The sequence below is a fragment of the Mauremys reevesii genome, linkage group 6 (assembly GCF_016161935.1).
Source record: "Mauremys reevesii isolate NIE-2019 linkage group 6, ASM1616193v1, whole genome shotgun sequence".
In the NCBI taxonomy this organism is placed as follows: Eukaryota; Metazoa; Chordata; order Testudines; family Geoemydidae; genus Mauremys; species Mauremys reevesii.
The window spans coordinates 113,077,725-113,097,701 of record NC_052628.1 but is presented as its reverse complement, the minus strand read 5'-3'; the positions used below and the strand labels follow the sequence as shown (position 1 = coordinate 113,097,701).

Sequence of the window (19,977 nt, the reverse complement as noted above, 5' to 3'; positions counted from 1 at the left end):
GCCTAACGCAGCTCTGTGATCAGTTGGTGGGGGCTTGAGACTTAGGTCCTTATGTGATCCCTGCAGAGGGTCTCAATGCGCGTCTCTGCAACTGGTACTGTGCACTGATATCCAGGACGTGACTCCCAATAATTATGTAGAATTTGAAAACAATGGGGCACATTCTGCCTTCAGAAGAATGTGATCTTACTGATTTCCTGTGGGAGCCATGAATGTACCTAAGGACAGAATTTGGTCTAGAAAAAAATAATCGAGACCAACTTTTGACCTGTGCCCATCTAAATGTTACCAAACCAGAATCAGCCAAATGCTGAACTGCCTGCCATTTATAGACATGAACACCTTAGTGAATGGATTATGTTATGGAATCTGTTTGTCCTGCTTAGATGGAGAAATACAGCAAACACCTGGAAGTAGTAGTTGCAGAACGAACCCAGGACTTAATGCATGAAAAGCAGAAGACTGATCGTTTATTATATAGTAAGTCAATCATATTGCAGAAAATATAGGGTATTCTGAGCAGTAATAATTGAAATTTAGCTTTCCTAGTGGCAAGCAATGGGAGAAACTACCTTTTAATAGGTCATCCTTTAATAGAGTTCCTCCATGTAAGAGTCAATAGATATGTATCATTTCTTCATAGTAACCCCCCCACCCAAATAAATACTTTTACATTGATTAGTTAATATTCCAGCTTTCTCAACGTTCTGAGACCCTCTTCTGTTGCTGAGAATTTCAGCTTGTGCGGTTCCAGGCATGCTGGAGGATCCTGGGGAGCTCATAGAAGGGTTGGGTTCTTTCGTAGATTGTGCACTATAGAATTCACAGGAGGATGGGAATGAGAGGACAGACAGAGACAACAAGGGAGAGAAATCAGGAAGGAGAGAAGGGGAAAAGGAGAGAGAAATGAGAGAGAGAGAAAAGACCAGAGATGAAATACACAGGAGAAGAGGAGACAGAAGGCAGGAAAGAAAAGACAGGAAAACAAAAGAGAGGTAAAGAAAGATAGAATCAGCGATGGGCCTGGTTACATCTAGATTTCCCCTGACTTTGGAATGTTTAGCTCCCAAGCTTTCTTCTAGCCAACTAGACTAGGATTCAGAAAGGATGTTTGATTCCAATTCAAGCCTATCTCTAATAGTAACACTAATTGTAATAATAATTAGAATTCATAGCAAGCAGGACATATGGGTAAGTTCTGACATCAGTTACACTGGTGTCAAACTGCTGTAACTTCATTGATTTCCAGTGAGTTACTCTGGATTTAGCAGGCTGTAAATCCCTACGTTTATCGCTACGTTTTTTCCAATGTCAAAGCATTTTACATTCATAAACATTTCTTTTGCTTTCTATATCTAAGTGGGGAAAAATCAGATGAAGCTAATTTTATCCTTTTCATGTATTTCTCACCCTACAATAATAGTTGACAATCTCGCTTTATGCTCTAAAATAGGTATGTTACCCAAGCAAGTAGCAGATGATCTGAGGCAAGGAAAACCTTCACAAGCCCAAAGTTACGTAATTGCCACTATCTTTTTCAGGTAAGTGGGAATGGGTGGATTTAGGACTATAATTTACTTGCACAAAACAATTGTGGTCAGGTCACTTTTAGGGAGGAGGCAAATAATGTCCATGAAACACAAACATTAAACTTTATATTTGAGTGAGACCATAATGGAGGTTTGCAAATTTCCACCTGTGGAAGAGTGCTGTTAAAATGCAATGGATGAAACCTTTGTTCCCGGAACATAATTTCTCTCAAAGCTGTGATCACTGGTGGGAAAATGGCAACATTTTCCTCAGGGCAAATTTGTGAATTTCTGTGAAAGGTCACAAAATTGCCATTTTTTATGTTAAAATGAATGAAGTGGAAAGTGAGACTATCACGTGGCTGCAAGTCTAACACTCGGTGATACATCACCTCTAGCAGTTAAAAGAAATGTTTATTGCCCAAGTTTGGACTAAGTAAAGACATCAGGCTCGATCCCTATGGGGGAAAAACAATACATACCTCAAACATGTTTTCACAGACTTTATTTGGCTTTCGGCATTGAACAGCATGGTAAAAGGTACAGTGGTGAGTCGCTGTCCAACAATTTAAAGAGCCAGCAGCTCAGTCCATGACAGAGGTGGGATATTACGTCCACTTTTTCTTGCGTGCATAGTCTAAAACCAAGGACCTTTTATCCACAAAGCCTGGTTGAAGGTGGAAAATTGCCTACTCCGTTGGAAAGTGGAGCGGACTTAGCTCTGTCCGGTCTTTGGTACTGTTGGGATCTCTTCTCAGCCTAAGCAAATGTTTTAAAGAGGAAGATCCCCAGCCAGAAAGAGAGACTTAAAAACAAACAGAATGAAAATACAAATTCAGGGCTGGATGTTGGGGAGTGGAGGGGTCAATACCTTCAGCTGAGAATATAGTACTGCATGGGAAGATGTGCCATTGTGCTCATGTTTAGCCAGAACACCTGACTGGACTGTGTGTAGCCAAACACCTCACTGGACAGTGTATGTTCTCTTGTTGTGCCTTACCAGTGACATTGTTGGCTTCACTCAGCTATCCAGCACCAGCACACCTTACCAAGTGGTGGACTTCTTAAACAAACTCTACACTACCTTTGATGAAATCATAGACAACTATGATGTCTACAAGGTGGAGACGATAGGAGATGCCTGTAAGTTCCCTGTGCTGTGGGCAAGTGGGGATTTCATAAGAGGCTTAGGAGAAGAAGGGCTCAAAGCATAAGAATAACCAGTCCAGGGGATCTGAATAGCTCATTACCGAATTAAGGACCAGAATAATTACATTTTGAGAGGGGAGAGTTCTAACACCACCCTAACGATGAAGGTTCATTTCCCCCCCTACATATCCATAGTATTCCATTAAATCTGATGAAAGGAGAAAAGTGGGTGGAGATGAACAAATCCTTCTGTGTTTGATTTCTGTGACCTGCAGGGTACAGTCTTAGATGCTGACAACAGACCAATTGCAGCTGGCTCACTTGATGGCTTGTGCTTTACAGAAATGTGTGACTCTGATATGAACCAATGCCAACAACCCATCCCCACCCCACACCTTTTGCCCAAGACTCCCTCTCTCAAATGTTTTCATTGCTGTCTTCTCAAGCAGGGTGTGGTAGCCTTATCCTCCTTCCTACTCTGTATGGGGCTGGAGGCTCTGTCTCTGGGTTCTTTAGAAAAGACACCACTCATTCTTTCCCCCATATTGTAGGCTTGCAAGGGGTGGCTGCCACTTAAAGACTACTCTTGCACCAAATCTTCCAGTATCTTGGAGGCAATGGACTCTGAACCCTTCAATGTTAATGAAAGTGATGAAACACCTCTTGCTGCAGCAGCTGTTGCACACATTGGAGATCCCGAGCATCTTAGCTAGCACTTGGTTTCTACAATACTCAAATGGATTCCTTAGCCACAGAGCTAGCCCTAGTGTAGGAGCCAGTTTCATAAGGAATGGGAGAGGACTCCTGAGGGATTTGGGGTTCCTTGCCATTTCCTGGTGATCAGCTAGAAGAGCTGATACCCTCCGTGAGGCCCTGTGCCCCTTCTCCAGAGTCCTTGAATGTGGGGAGGGGTAAGAGGGAAGTCCAAAGTTTTGCACAGCTCTAGAAATTAACCACTCAAAATATTATACTATGTTTTCTCTCCTGGATTTGTTTCTGGAGATTTTTGCCCTAAACTTAGAGCTAACCCAGTGTGTGAAAGGGAAATGGGATTTTTTAGCTAAGGCCAGCATCCTTCTAGCAAATGCCTGTTTAAAATGACTCGTGTTGAAGGCTGATGAGGCTGTATCTTTGTTCTGAGACATGGTAGTGTCGGGGGTGCCCAAAGAGAACGGTATTCGTCATGCCAGTGAAATAGCAAGTATGGCTCTCGACCTGGTGGCCGTGTGCAAGACATTTAGGATTCCGCACAAACCCAACACCCAGCTAAAGATACGAGCAGGAATCCACTCAGGTACGTGGCTATGCTCCCATCTGGCAAATGTTTGTAATAGCGTCATGTTTAGGTAAAGAGTGAGCTGAATTTTCAGCCATGGGCTGAGCATCCAATTTAACGTTCATAGCCCCAGGTAGATGCACTATCACCTTATCCTTAGAATCCAAGATCCTGTGACAAGGCAGTTCCTGCTGAGTGGCAACTGTTGAGTTTTAAAGGGCCCTCACCATCCCTCTGACATGGATGCTTTTGCAAAGAGCGCCCCACCAGCCAGACTGGGAGGAGCAGAGCCCACTTGTGTCTCACAAAAGGAGAGAGAAAGCTGATGCTAATACAGGCCGGGGATGGTAATTTTGTTGCCATTGCTAGTCCCAGTTAGTTTGTTCGTGATCCCAAAAGAGTCTTTTCTCACTTCCTTGACTCAGCCCCCACACTTATGCTTTCTCTGCTTCCTGATCTGGGTCACCATCTGATTTTCCCACTCATCTGCATGCCTGGTTGGCAATAAGGAGTCTGGATTAGACCAGCACACATGCTGTGATGCTCAGCACTGTGGAATGCGGCCCCAACAAGACTATTAGCCCTTGTTATCGCAACAACAGAGCAAACCCTTCTCAATTTAAAGCAGAATGGGCTGACATCACAGACCCAAAGCTAAGATTCAGTAGAGATACCTAGGAATAGAAAGCTCCTCTGCTATTGTCAGCAATATATGAGCTTGGTTCCTGCTCTTGTTTTCCAGGTGCTTAGTGTGTGCAGGGCTAGCCTAAGGTATTTTTTTGTGGGGCCTAGTGTGAACAGCTCCCGTGGAGATCCTGTCATGGGTCCACTTACCACAGTGGTGCCTCTTCATAGGGATTAGCTCCGCCAGCCAGTATGCCCTCTCCTGATGGTGTCTCTCCCATCGTTGTCTCAGCCTGCAGATCTGCCTCAATCCAACTACCAGTGTCCTCTTCATGACTCGGCCCTCTGGCCATGTCACCATCCATGTTTCCCCTTTCTGGGGAGGAAGTATCTCTGTCAGTAGTCCAGCCATTTCCCCAGTGGCAAGTGGGGGGTCCCAGGCCCACCCACTACTCCAGGTCCCAGCCCAGGGACCCTGTCAATGGCAAACACGTGCTGCGTCTCCTCAATTCCCCTTATGACTGCTATGCTTTCCTGGGCCTCTTCCCGGGTCCCCAGCACCTGCTCTGCCCTCACCTCAGAGCCTTCAGGCACTGCTCTGTCCAAGGTACTAGCACTCCTTCCTCTAGCTAGGAACACACTCTTCCCTCCTTGAGCTCCAGACAGTTACTCACTCTGCTCTGCTATGTGGCCCTTCTTATATAGGCCTGCTGGGCCCAGATTGGCTGCTTCTCACAGCCTCCCTCCTATTGGCCACTTCCTCACACAGCCTCCTTAGGTCTCTTTTAACCCCTTACATGCCAGTGTTGGGCAGAAACCTCATCACAGACTCATCTAGCTCTCTGCTCATCTATGACCAGGCCCTCCTCCCCAGACCCTTCTGTGTACCCATAGCAACTCCTGCCTGCCTGTGATCCCTCCATCCCAGCCCTCCCCTGCTTATGAGACGGAGGTGAAGCACAGCTTGTCAAATGCAGGGGATGATTAGGACAGTATCAGCATTTATACCTTGTCATGGTGCAATGCAACCAGACTGGACCACAAATGGGGAACTGGGGACACCAGACCAGAGCTGTGTGTGGTGCTGGGCCCTGTGCAACCACTGAGGTTACATAAGCCTAAGGTCCATTCGGAGTGTGAGTTAAAAACATCTCCCAGAATACTTGGCTTTCTTTCCTTCAATAGGGCCAGTTGTAGCGGGAGTCGTTGGAACCAAAATGCCCCGGTACTGCTTGTTTGGAGACACTGTCAACACAGCTTCCAGGATGGAGTCCACCAGTGAGGGTAAAGAAAAGCCAAATGCTGGGGCAACGCTTAGCACATTTTAATGAGTTGTGGAGAAACAAAGGGCTGAGTTCTGAGTCCAGCCCTGGCTTAAGAGGGTGCAACTCCCAACCTCTGGAGGCTTTTGACTTGAAGGCTCAACTGTGCAACCAAGATCCACACACAGAGGGGAACCTACATGCATGGCTTTCCCCTCTTGTGAAAAAGGGGACTCCACTGCCTTGTGGCAGCCTCTCCTCTTCCTCCAGGCCCAAGAGAGGGGTCTCAAAGGGTCCAGAGCTCCTTGCAGGAGATGGGACAGGCTGCAATCTGGCCCTGGAGAGGCATAGGATTAGCAGGGGAATGTTCATTGTTCCTCCTCCTTCCCTGCACTCAGTGGAGCTCATTGCAGAACTATAATATATTCTATGGCCCACCCTCCTCAGTGTAACTTCCCTTTAAATGGGGAGTCTAAGAGACTGCTAGTGACTGCAGAAAGTTTGACAACCTGTCTCCATTGGGGGAAGTCTGTTGCATGGGGAAGCAAACTCTATCGTCCAGCAGAATGATTAGGGAGAAATCTTCATGAGAAAATCTTCAGACAGAGTTTTTCTTTTTCAGCTCCTCCCAGGGACTGACAGAGTCCCGAGTTTGGTTAGCAAGCTTTATCTTCAGCTGAGCTGAGAATTAAAGGCTCAGGAGCTGAAATCTGATTTGATCCGAGCTCCAGGGGCCAGAAACAGCTGAATGAGCCAAAACTGAGGGGGGTAGACTTATATTTGTTCTCTAATCTATGAGAGAAAGAAGGTTACATAGTTTTGTTGAATGGGGTTACAGTGCTTTTCAAATGTATTAAAACAGGGCAATTTTTCAATATATTTTAAAGAGCTGTTCTGCTCTGAAAAGTGACTCTCAAAATTGTCATGCTGGGGTTTAATATGTCCATTGTGCCTTACTGAGTCCATATCAAATTTGCCCAGTTTACAAATTGAAAGTGTGTTTCCTCCCCATCCTAACTGCTAGCCTTACAAACTCAACCTATGGATCTGAAAGTCAAGCTGGGTTCTTTCCTTCTCATTCATCATCACTAGTATGAAGACTCTGCAGAACAAATTGTGCCCTCAGTGACATCTGTTCACCCCCATGGTCTTCAACTCATGCTCTCAGTTATGTGTGCAACCTCATTAGCCTTCTGCCGATCTCCCAGTCTGCTCCCTTCCTCTTCTCCCTTTGCACTCTCCTGGAGTGAACTCATTTGATACCATAGGCTCAGCTACCACTTTCATGCTGTTGACTCCCAAATCTTTTCCTCTATTCCTCACATTTCATCTTCTCTTCAGTCATGTATCTCTGCCTATCTCTCACCTCTCCTTCTGTATGTTTTATCAGCACCTCTAACACGGTGTGCTAAGAAAAAACTTATCATCTTATAACCTTAATCCTCTCATCTTTCCATGCTTCTTTCAGAATAGTCATCTGAGGATTTCAAATAGCTTTACACACTGTAGGCAACTAACCTGGAGGACCTCATAGTGATAGAAGTATTAACTTCCGTGAAATCCAGAATTTCCATCCTGTGTGGACATAACATTTGCTTCTGTCCCAAATCGGTGAAATGTCAAAATATCAAAACTTTTTGTGGGGCAAATAGTTCAGAAAAGTTTTCATTTGGAAATTATGGAAACATTTTATTTCAGCATTTTTCCATCTAAATGAAATGTTCTGAGATTTCTGAATCAAAATGCTGTGGAAAATTTTGATTTTAACGAAACTTTTTTTTCTGTCAAAAAATCATTTCAGTGGAAAAATCCCCCCACCCCCAGCTCACGAATCATTCCCATTTTTACAAATAGGTAAATTAATTGTCTTGTTCCATGTCACACAGAGAATTAGTAGCAGAAGTGGAAATAGAACCCATGAGTCCTGGCTCCCAGTCTCCTGCAATGGATGAGACAATAAGCATTTTGCATGAGTATAAATCCTTCCTTGGTTAAAGAAAAGATCATGTTGCCAGAATAATTCAGTAGAAATATTTATACAGTTACAGGAAATGGCACCTCCCCGCTCTTTTTATTTATTTATAGGCTTGGAGGCAGTGGGTGGGTGGAAATTTCTCTTAGCTTTAGTCTTCATTCAAAAGTGTGCACACCAAGAAGGCAGTGGCTGTTCAGTGGCCACTGGCTAAAACTCCATATGGATTTCGTCCCTGTGAGATGAAAGGGTCACTTGTCAAGCAACTCCAGCCAGGCAGCTATAAAGAGCCGAAAAATAATATCTGATACAGGATGTGATGTGAAGTGTTTGTTGACAGTCACGTATGTGTCCTGAGATGACTTACAAAGAGACCAAGGACCTTTCAGTTAATCTGTGAGCATTTCAAATAACATGGTAGTGACAGCCAAGAAATGAAACGAGCTAGGTGTCATTCAATAATAATGATGCAGCCGGGCGGTGGGGGCGGGGGCAGATGGAAGTTTAGTTGCTATTCATTGCTGGCTATGTCTTCAGTGGATAAATGGTTACAATAATATGGCAATTCCCCCCCTTCCAGCTCTTAAAATACAATGCAGTTCAAATACGTACCAGCTGTTGGAGCAGATTGGAGAGTACATATTAGTCTGTCGTGGGAATTTGCAAGTCAAGGTAAATATACAGCATTTGTGCTCAGCTTTTCAGAGAGGGAAGTGTGAATTGTCTTCTGGAATGCCATTGGTTTAACCCTTCATACCTTCCTCGCTCAAAGAAGGGCTTTACTGAGTCTGAGCGGTGCCTCCTGGATGGAGTTCCATGGAAGGATCACTCGGCAGAGTTTGCTCCAGGGTGACATAAGTTGCTCCCAGGCCCAGCCAACTCTGGGAGCGAGGGCCCAAACATGGGAGCCACACTCAGAGTCACGGCTTGGCAAGCCGCCCTGCCTGCCTGCTTCAAATCAAACATGAGACTTGAAAATAGCGATAAACAATAAACAAACACAAACGTTGTGTTTGGAATCTGTCAATCCTAACGGCTCCCATTTGGGGAAGTAATTTCATTCTCGGTGGGATTTTCTCTTTGTGGTGAAAATGGACCTTGAATAATCACAACATTTGGGAGGAATCTGAAGCCAGATCCAAAACTGAACGTTGCAGGCAGCTTCTCTCGCTCTGGAAAGGGGCTGATAGAAAACTCTTGGCCCTGGACTTTGAAGGGTGTGAAATCCAGAACCCATTTTTTTCATTTTGGGTCCATATCTGTCTGGCTAATTATCCTGCCATGTGAATCATGCAGGAAAATGTCAAAGTGTCCCACAGTTTTGTTTTGCAAAAACAATTCATTTCCATGGCCTCGCTCTGAAACAGTCCCATGCCTATCTATACCACATGGACAATTGAATCCTGGGACCAAGTTACCACACAATTTCCCACTGACCCAATGACAACACAATTACAGTTTGTACTGCGGGTAGGACCTAACCATGTTGTAACCATGTCTCACAACCAGGCTAAAGGTCTGGCCTGGCCTCAGGACTTTAGCTAAGGCTTTGAGCTCAGTAATGGGATATGGTAAAAACACAATTAGATCCAACCCACACTACAGATTGTCATTGTCTTGTAAGTGGATGAGAAGAAAAGACTGTGATAATGGCATCCCCTGATTCATTTGTATTTGTAGTGTTGACAGGCCCATAATTAAAATTAGTGACACTTTCTCAGAGATGAAGTGTTTTTTCCATCATTAATAGACACAGTAGTAATGGCTAGAGCATTGGACTGGGACTCAGGGGACCTGAGTTCTATTTCTAGCTCTGCCACAGGCCCACTGGGGGGATCTTGGCAAGTAATTTTGTCTCTCCAGGCCTCAGTTTCCCTTTCTGTACAATGGGCTAATGATACTGACCTCCTTTATAAAGCACATTGAGATCTACTAATGAAAAGCACTATATAAGAGCTAGGTGGTATTATTTTTACACCTTGACTTATTTTCCTCCGTAGGGGAAAGGAGACATGGTGACATACTGGCTGGAAGGAAAGCAGAATATTGCCATCCAGGAGAGAGCACCCATCACTACCACGATCTCTCAAGACCCTGATGGAACTACTTTTAGTTTGATTCCAGGAGTCTTGCCCAACGATCCTCTCTCCAGCCCAGCTTAAAGGGCATGGGTAGATGTTTAGTAGTTCCAGTTTCTCCTTGTTTTCAGTCTTTTAGATCTACCTGGCAAATTTGTCATGTGATCCAGGAGGGACTGGGATATTTGAAAGCTTCCATTGCCATGCCACACCTAGAGGCAAAGCAAGAAAATAGATGCTGCTCCCGCACAGCCTCTCCGGATGTATGGACAGTCATTAATCAAAGCTCTCTCCCTTAGTCTGACGGGAACAAAAATAAAAAGATAAAACAAATCACTGGCAATGACAAATGTGTGGATAATTAAGGAATTAAATGGATTCTTCTGAGTCACCAGCTATCCAGAGACAGGGATCAGACCTGTACAGCTGTCGCTTGGTTTTGGGGGGGAAAGCCCTGCAAACAGCCCCCATTATCAGACTTGGCACAAGCAGCAGGCTGGAGATGCCAGCATATTAACTCCTCTCATGGTGAGAAGGAGAAAGGGGAGGCCATGCTATTTAGTGCCAGGGTGGTGATAAGCCTCATGGGATTAATTTGTTTAATGTTTTGAAAGGAGGGATTGAAATGTGGACTTTGCTAGAACTAACGGCCAGGTAGAGTAGGATGGAACAATCTGGCCTAGTGGATAAAGCATTGGACTAAAAGAACTCAGGGTGTCTGGCTTCTGTTGTTAGCTATTGGAGTGACTTTGTGTAAATCAGTTCACCTGTCTGCGCCTCAGTTTCCCCATCTGTAAAGCATGGATGATACTAACCACCTTTGCAAAGTGCTTTGAGATCAAGGGATGAAAAGAGCTGGGGATTATTAAATAGAAGAAAAAATGTTTAAACAGTTCATGTCTGAGGCTGCTGCAGGAGCTCTCTGGAATGCTGGTCTGACTCTCCTGGATCAAAATCCACACCCTGAGCGACATAGTTATACCGACCTAACCCCCGGTGTAGACAGTGCTATGTTGACAGTAGGGTGTCTCCCATCAGACACAGATACCACCTCTCAGGGAGGTGGAGTACCTAAGCCAATGGCAGAAGCTTTCCCGTTGTCATAGGCTGTGTCTTCACTAAGCCCTAGAGAGGCACAGCTGCATCACTGCAGAGCTGTAAGTGTAGACAAGCCCTCTCTATAAATCTCCATGTTTGCTGATGGAGATGGGTTTACACAAGTGGCTTCTCATTCCAGCTCTGTCAGAAGTTATTTTCTCTGAATGCGAAGTATGCTGTACAATGTGTGCTGTATGCTGTTTGGGACTCTGCAGTTTTTCTTTTTTCCAGACTACAGATTTATTTTAAATGGCAGCAGATTTTCCCTCAGTCAGATTTTCTCTTAGGAAAGTTTCACCGGCTTAACTAAATTTATTCCAAATCAGTCTGGATACACCAGTGCAAAACCCTAAAGTAAGTGTACTTAAACCAGTATAAATCAATTGAAATTAACTGGGTAATTTACTGGCTCATGCCCCATGTAATTAGCATATTTTTATATTAAATATGTACTGTGTGATCACTTTGATTAAAATTAAAAGGTATTGCTGATACTGAAATTTCTTAATTGGAAAGCACACGCAATAGTAATAGCAACTGACTTTATTGAGTGAGATTACAATATATAGTCTGACTTAATTCTTTTTTTAAAGTATATTTTTCCATTTATCTAAACTTTAAATGTTAAATTTGCATACATTCCTAATTTTATAATATAACCACCAATAAACTCAAACTCCAAGTCAACCACAGCATTGTACCATGCTTTAATACACTGAGTCCCTCTGCTGTTCAGCCAACGCCCCATTGATCTGAATACCATGTATGTTCCTGAAACACTTTGATCTACACCATTGCATCATGCATTATATATTTGGCATTACACTTTCACTGAATTAACATGTTAAAAATTGGTATTAGAAATTATAGAAAGGGACAGATCACAGGCCTTTTAGGAAATGTGAATTTGTTACCATTCACTCTATCTATTGCATATTCATTTGTAGAAAAGTTGCCATTGTTACTCATCTATGTTATACTAATGTAGACTGCTAGGATTAAAGGACATTATAATGAACATTTTCTGAGTCCAGGTTATTCTAAATAGAAGTCAGCTGTATGATCAGTTGAGTTTGTACAATGTTTGTGTGACAGTGCTTAGGAAAACTGTAGGACTGACAGCTGTGGCTATTGAGGACATATCTTTGGGTTTGGTCCAACGCCTAATGAAGTTAATGGGAAGACTCCTGGTGACTTCAGAGGGCTTTGGATTGGGCTGTTTACTTGCAGAAGAAGATGATCATGGACAACACCACTGTAAGCATCCCTCTGTTGCTTTGTCAATAGCTCTGACCCCTATCTTGGATGGACCACCTCTGCAGTGATAGTTTTCCATAGCTCATTGAACGTCTGGTCAGACTTCTAGAAAGGCTTTGATTTGTGTCAGTTGTGCTGATGGCATCTTGATCAGTGTCATTTATGCAAATGGTTCTTGTGATGTGGGTATTTGTCTACTGGGAAATGGATGTACTGTGCGATGTGAAATACAAGTTGCAGTGTTCTCAGACGATTTGTCAGGTACTTGGGATTTACAGACATACCTCGACAACAATGTTTAATGGATTTGGCCAAAACTGCATTGCCACCTATCTCCCCTCACCCCCAAAAAGGTCTGTTTTATTATCATGACTGATCGGTCTCAAACCCACATACACAGAGTTCATGGAAACAACCACACTCCAACCCTCCCCCAGTAGCCTGCTAACAATGACTTACCTGGGACCCATGAAGCCTCACCCCAGTGTAAGGCTCTGCCCCTGAGGTCCAATTGGTGGAGTCCCGGGACAGTTGATTGGCTCTACTTAAACCAGCAGCTGTCTGAACAACTGGGCTCGCCTCACCCCACACTTCCTGCTCTTGCTGCTTGATTTCCTGGCATCCAGACCCGGCTTGACTTGTGGTTCCTGACCTCCAGTTTGTCGCCTGCCTCTGACCCCCTAATAGCCTGAGCTGCCCTGTCTCCGGTTCCCGATGAGTGGTTCTGATCTCCAGTTTCTCTCTTGCTTTTGATCTTCCGATATCCTGACTCTTGACTCCTGTCTCATGACTGCGGACTCTGCCTCCGATTACTAGGCCTGGCTGCCCATGACCCTGCCGTGACATTCAATGTTATATGAGCGCCACATTTGTATTGGAAGTTACATAGGACCCAGTCCTGCAGGGTGCTGAGCAATTAATGGAGCTGCTGAGCCCTCAAGCCAATTAAAAATGAACTAGGTAGCAGCATGATGCCTTATGGGATCTATCATGCTTTGGGATGATCTGGTTGAAAATGTTACATGCAGCATTTTACAAAGTTGCTGAAAATCATACTGTGAACTCATAGGGCCCCAGTCCTGCCAACGCTTATAAACTTGGATAGATTCACAAACACATGAAGTAGTTCTATTTAGGATTGGTTGTAACAATGAAAATTTTCCACACACGAACATTAAACAAAAAGAAAAGTTTGTGTATTGCTTAAAAAGTCACTGCAAACCACACAAACCTAGCTCTATGTCCGTTGAGTTAAATGGGGCTGTACACACGAGTAGTTACTGCAAGAAAAACTCAGGGTAATTCAAACAGATAACCCAAATAACATCTTCTGTGCAAGATGATTCACACCACGAGGAAGTACAGCCATAGGGCTTGATCCAGCTCCGACTGAAGTCAATGGCTAATATCCCACCGGCTGTAGTGGTGTAGCAGGGCTGATGAGAGGGGGACAAGGGGAGGACAATTGTACCAGGCCCCACGCTCAGGGAGGCCCTCAAAACATCTGTAACTGAGGTGAAATGGGAGGGGTGGGGCCCTAGTGAACGTGATGTACCAGGGCCCCAAATTTCTCTCGAAGGCCCTCGGTCCAGGGTGACCAATCAGAACCCAAATTACCAACCAAGTGCCCTGATATGAGACTCTGTAAATCTCTGAAGAGCTAAGTGCTCTCCTATGACACAGATCTGTGAACAATCAGCTTGTGCAGAAGTTTTTGTGTAAAAAGGGGACACAATAGATGTTACACTTATATAGGTCAGTGATATTTTCCTCCTCTCTTTAAAATATCTATTCCATGTTTAAATTTGAAAGTAGATGGATACTGAGCATTTCCAGTGATAGGGCCTGATCCTGAGAAGTGTGGAGTACCCCCTGCGAGGTGCTGAGCACCCTCAACACTCTCTCCCAAGTGGGAGGTGAAGGTGCTCCATTGTTACTGGGGGCTCTCAGCCCATCACAGGATTGGGCCCTCAGTGTTTGCAGTCGTAGGAAAACAGCACATGTGGACAACAAAAATACCCCTCTGTTTTTATGAAGTGTTATTTTATGTGTGTATATATATATATATATATATATATATATATATATATATATATATATATTCTGATTACTATTTATTACAATTTCATCTCAATACAGGCTATGTACAGGTAACGATGCACACAGGCATCGGAAATAAATAACATGATACAAAGCAGAAAAAGAATTACAAAATTATGTAATATTTAACTCAACTGTCTGAATGCTGAAGAGTGGATGGAACAGTCAAATTATAAAATAATCACCAATGTTGTAATTGTATTGGTAAGTCAATTTTCCAGGTTTAGAAGTTCCCAGAGTTTATTCAGTCAAACTTAACACTGGGAAAACATTCTTTCTTTCTTCAAACAGAGCACCTAGCTTCTACTGAAGACTTGGTAGCAACTACCTAACATTTAAATGTTGTGTTGGTATTTTCTATAAAACCAAAGATTAGCTCCTGGGATACGTAGGCAGACCTACCCTAGAGTGCCTCCCTAATAGATCTGCAGCTCTCCAAATAAGGAGGATGAAGCAGCTGCTCCAAAGGAAGGGACCCAATGTCAAGAGCCTTCCAACCATTCTGGGAAATTTTACAGAGCCAGACAGAACCTGACCATGCAGCACAAGTCTGATCCTGCTCTCGTACAATTCCATGGTAATACTCGCATTGGCTTCAGCCATGCAGGACAGATCCCCATTTCTGTGTGGATAACTCCTGAGACAGGAGTCAGTGGGCTTTCTGTACATGGACAGCCAGCAGGTCAGACCTGTGGTGCTATGCAGATCACTCACTCTCTCCCTCCCCAATAACTTCCTGGTCCTAGCCAAGTACGCTTACCTTTCTTCTCCCTGAGCAACTGTCCCATACTGACACGCCCGGCATGAGCTTTGATCCCTAGGTTTAAAACAAATATTCAAAAGCACTTTTCCTCCTCAGAGTTATAAATCAATCCTTTTCACATTCAAAACAGCTGTGTGAGTTTGGTGTTTGTAGACGCTGTTGGCTTGAAAGCCCTGAGCAGCGAAGTCCGTTGTAAAGCCACAAAACTCTAGTAGAAGGACTATCAGTGCAGGCTGCTCCAGAAGTACATCAAGGGGTTGGTTGGTTTTTTTTGTTTGTTTTTTTACAGATTATTACATTTTGACACTGAATTAAAGCATAGGATGCCATTTGCTGTATTTATGCATTCTGAGAAACAAAATACCTTCATCCCTGAATTTTAAAAAGAATTTTGTTTCTTGTGTGTTATTGCATCAGGTGCTTCATGTTGGCTTAGAGACTGATCCCGAGGTGCTGAGAACCCCCAATTTCAGTTTACTTAAATGGGAGTAAGGAAGAGGCACACACTCTGTGGATCAGACGCATATTTACATTCAATCTGTGATGGATTAACGCTTTCTGTCACCCTGGGACTAGATGAAAAATGGAGCCTGCCCCAGCCAATTCCACCTAAGGGTGAGAAGAAAGGCCTTGCCGGGCCCAGAAAAACATACAGATGCTGCTGAATCTGGCAAAGAGATAGAATTTATACACCAAAGTCCACTGACTGGAGTGGAACACGATGAAACCGACACAATGAAAATAGAAAAAATGATGAAGTCACGTATCCCTTCTCTCAGTGGATGGATGTTGCCCCTTATTTATGCTGGCTCCAGGTTTTGGCCAACCTGGACAGTACATTAAAGGCCAGATTTTCAAAGAGCTCAGTTCCCATTCAGGCCCCTAAATCAAGTGGGCAGGTTTCCCAAAACCTTCAGCAGCTCCCAGTGTTTTCAATGGGACAGTGTGGGGATTGGTTTTCAGGGGAACTGCTGGGCCCTAAGCACTTTAGAAAATCTTGAGTGAAATCTTGGCCCCATTGAAGAGAACAGGAGTCTTGCCATTGGCTTTAGTGAGGCCAGTATTTCATCACTGGTTATAACAGTACAGTCCTCCAGCCTTTAAATTCCACATGTCCTGCAGGAGATATTCTGCCTGACAAGGCGTATGCTGTTGAATAACATTTGAATTCCTACAAGGAGATTCTCCTTTCCTAAATGACAGGTGGGATTTTAAAGCACCAGGCGTGTTGAGATGAATTCTGGATGTGGATTTAAACTTCCCCAAATCTTGCATAAAGGTCTGTGAGTGCATCTGACAGCAGAATCAGGTCAATGCCCAGGTCAAGCGTCAGAGCTTGCTCCTTAGTGTGTTACCTTCCGTGCTTTTAAAAACAAAAGGAGCTTGAATCCACTTGGCTGGTAAAGGAAATGTAGTTCTGTCTCCTCTGCATTCTATGGGGCTGACAGACTGAGGGTAACCTCAGGCATCACTAGAAAAAACATCGCCTCTGAATATCATAAATAAATCCTGGACTGGATTTTTGCACTCGTTGAAAATGGATGCAAAATGCAAGAGCCTCTGGGTCTCATAATCCCATGGGAAAGACAAGTAACAAACATCAACACAACATATCCCTGTCCCCATGTACAGTGTCTGCAAATTAGAGTCAGATTAAAAATATGAGACATGCGATGAAAGCCCCACACAGGGAGTTGAGACAATACTTTCTAAAAAATGTCCTATTACATTTGATAGAAAACACTTATTTTAATAGCACTGATGTTAGCAACTTGCAGAAACCCTTTACAGCTGGGAGGACAAAGCTGGATCATTTCAGACCAATGGTTTCTATCAACACGATGTGGCTGAAGCTTAGTAACAAGGTGTGGAGGTGACTTCAATGATTACTGAAGGTGCTCAACCCTAACAAAATGGTGTTCAGTACCCCATAAAATCCGGCCCCTGATGAGGCGTGGTTCTGACCATTTTGAAAATGAGACCTAAAGTTACTTAATTACCAATCATCATTTATCTATTTATTTTGATTGTTAGTTATTATTAGTGATTAAAATGTCCATAGGAGCATTGCCGTGAACGATGCTTCACACACATGGAAAATACAAAGCCCATACTCCAAAGAGTGACAGTCTCAACCAGAGTGAGGATTTTAAATCACCATCTCAACTAGGCTGATGATGTAGAGACAGATTCTGCCACCCTGACATTGAGTAGTCCCTTATTCTATGAGTAGTCAGCTAGAAATCAGTGGGACTGTTCACAAACTAAGGTGCCCATTCAACATGAGTAAGAGTGTCAAAAACCGGCCCTTAATGTAAGAAGCCAAATTAGACTGCTCAAAACAAAGGCAAGAGATGAGGGAAGGAGAAGAAATGACATTAACAAACAAACACAAAAATCACAAGGGGAAAGGGAAAAGTGCCATTGGGACAACATAATATTTCTATAAAACTCAGATCAGTTGTATAGACCCAGTCCTGAGCAGGACTCAGCACTGTCACCACTGACATAAACTAGGAGTGGAGGGCACTCAGCACTTGTTAGGATCAGGCCACATATGTTTTTGTTTCCTTTGTTTGCTTTCTAGACAATGATGAGGTGAAGATACAATTACACTTGAGCAGAGACTAGAAAAGTAATAGGGGATTATGGCTGCTGATTTCCTGGTTTTCTGTTAAAGAAACTGCATGGTGTTTTGTAATGTAATCTGTGTGGATAAAAATGCTACAAACAAAATAAAATAAAATAATGCAACACTTCAAACTATATAATGAACATAGTTGATCTGTGCATCACTTTTGCATTACTTCAGAAAAAAAAATACCCATCAGTGCAGAAGTTACAATAAATGCTATAATCAAAATTATATTTTATAAATCTTAGAAATCTGTCTTAAGTGCTTTATCACCTGATCTCTACAAAGACAATTTAATATCCTGATCTTGCATCACTGAATCAATGAAAGTTTTGCTGTTGACATCAGTAGATGCAGGATTAAGCTCTAAGAGATGAAGAACATTGCAGTTATGTTCACTGCTTTGAGACTTAAAAAATCAAGGATGAAGTGAAATTTTAACCCAGGGAGTGTGGGTGTTTTACTGAGCTGGCAATGACATAAAGAGACACCTCCAAGTCACAAGTTTGAATCACACCCAGATTTATAATGACTATGCGTAAAATTCAGCCCTGAGATGAGCAGGAACAACTCCATTAAAATCAATGGAATTGCTCCTCCTTCCACCAAAATCAAAGCTGATCATACAGGCTGTAACCATAATATGACTGCTTGGGAGATAAATGTCCAGGTTTAAAATACACTCACCAGCAAGAGAGGCCAAGAACTGAATGGCCAGAGAGATTAAACAACTCTCTGGTTTAAGAAAGACAGTGTAGATCAGGGAGGGAGGCGCACTGACAGTCTTGCTGCTGCCTATGCTCTGCTTGTCTTGTGTGTAAACAGAGGGCTTTAATCTCCAGGATTATCAATTTGGCACTTTTCATGGACACTAAGGGCTTGAACCAAAGCTCACCAAAGTCAGTGGAAAGGGTCACAGTCAATCCAATGGCTTTTGGATCAGACCCTAGAGACACCTTTTTTTTAAAATGGCCAGATTCATCCCTGATTTCACTGTATTCTGTTAATTAAGGGTAATACTGAACATGGGAAAAGGAAAGATTCTCAAGTAGAGAGATTCCAGAGAAGGTTTGTCCATACTCCTCTGGTTTCAAATTCCTATTTGTGCTTATGTTAAATTACCTATAAACACTCTTTAAACTTAGCATGTAAAATTCTGGACCCATTGTCTTCAATGGAGCCAGGATTCCACCCATAATTGTCACTATTTGTAACATTAATTTTTTTTTAAATTGTGCATAACTTTCACTGCCATAAAAATCTGCTTTCATTAATAAAAAAGCAAAACCCTAAGGTCTAACAGTAAGAATGGAATATAGTGCATGACTCACTGTTGCTTGATTGCATATATCTTTGTCATGCCATTTGCCACTAGAATTTATTGCCTAGCTTTATGAAAGACCTTTCTACTATGTTTCAAATGTTTGGTTTGGCAGACAGCATTTAAACCTAAGCGAAAAAATCGGTCAACCTCTTCTTCATACCTATTTGCAGAACTGTCCTAATCTGTGCTCCACATGGGCTACTTATTTGCTACCAAACACAATGCAAGGGGTTGTTTACATTGTAGTCTCTACAATTCAGGACTCAAGTTATCTGAGAGGTTGCCTTTCTGCTGATGGGCCTGATCACAAGTGGTGCTAAGTACCTCTTGCGCTATAGTCAACAGCTTCAACTCCCACCGATGGGGGCTGAAGGCATGCAGAAAGCCTTATTCTGCACCATGGGAGTCTGTTGGATTTTAGCTATTGACTTAAATGGGAGCAGGATCTGGCTTTCAGCACCATCCAGGGGGTGCTCAGCACCTTGCAGGATCAGGCCCTATATTCTGTTATGGTGATTAAGATCTCTTGAGCTATTCTTGGAGACAATCCCTGGGGTGTCTTTGTCCAGGGCTGGAAGCTGAACATTTTCAGTTGAGGGTCTCTCTCTGTGGGACTCATTTACTCTGACAAAAGCTCGAGTTTTGCAAATAAAAGTCTCTGAACTACACACCACAGCAGGAAGACCTATGGTGTATTAATATGAACTGGCTGTCCCTGACTGAGACTAAACTGCATTTGTTTTATTTGTGTGAATAGCACCCTGATGCCACAGCAATGGGCACTGTGTGAAAAATCAGTACATAAATGCATAAATAAAATAAACAATGTTACATTTAGTGCACCAGAGAGAAGCAGAGAAAGACCATGCTGGGAAATCTTCCCAAAGCTCCCTTTGGCAATCTCCTTTGA

At 43.2% G+C, this 19,977-nt stretch overlaps 1 protein-coding gene across 1 annotated transcript in view; it reads left to right on the top strand.

Annotated features, from left to right (window-relative positions):
• The window catches only part of LOC120407255 (atrial natriuretic peptide receptor 2-like), a 36,109-nt gene extending 24,120 nt beyond the window's left edge, over positions 1–11,989 (top strand). Inside the window, exons 15-21 of the mRNA XM_039542767.1 lie at positions 387–480; positions 1,454–1,541; positions 2,533–2,672; positions 3,820–3,972; positions 5,764–5,862; positions 8,393–8,484; positions 9,813–11,989. Coding sequence (XP_039398701.1) covers positions 387–480; positions 1,454–1,541; positions 2,533–2,672; positions 3,820–3,972; positions 5,764–5,862; positions 8,393–8,484; positions 9,813–9,974 — 828 coding nt within the window. The 3' untranslated portion in view covers positions 9,975–11,989. The remainder of the gene's footprint in view (positions 1–386; positions 481–1,453; positions 1,542–2,532; positions 2,673–3,819; positions 3,973–5,763; positions 5,863–8,392; positions 8,485–9,812) is intronic.
• Positions 11,990–19,977: the final 7,988 nt, after the last annotated feature.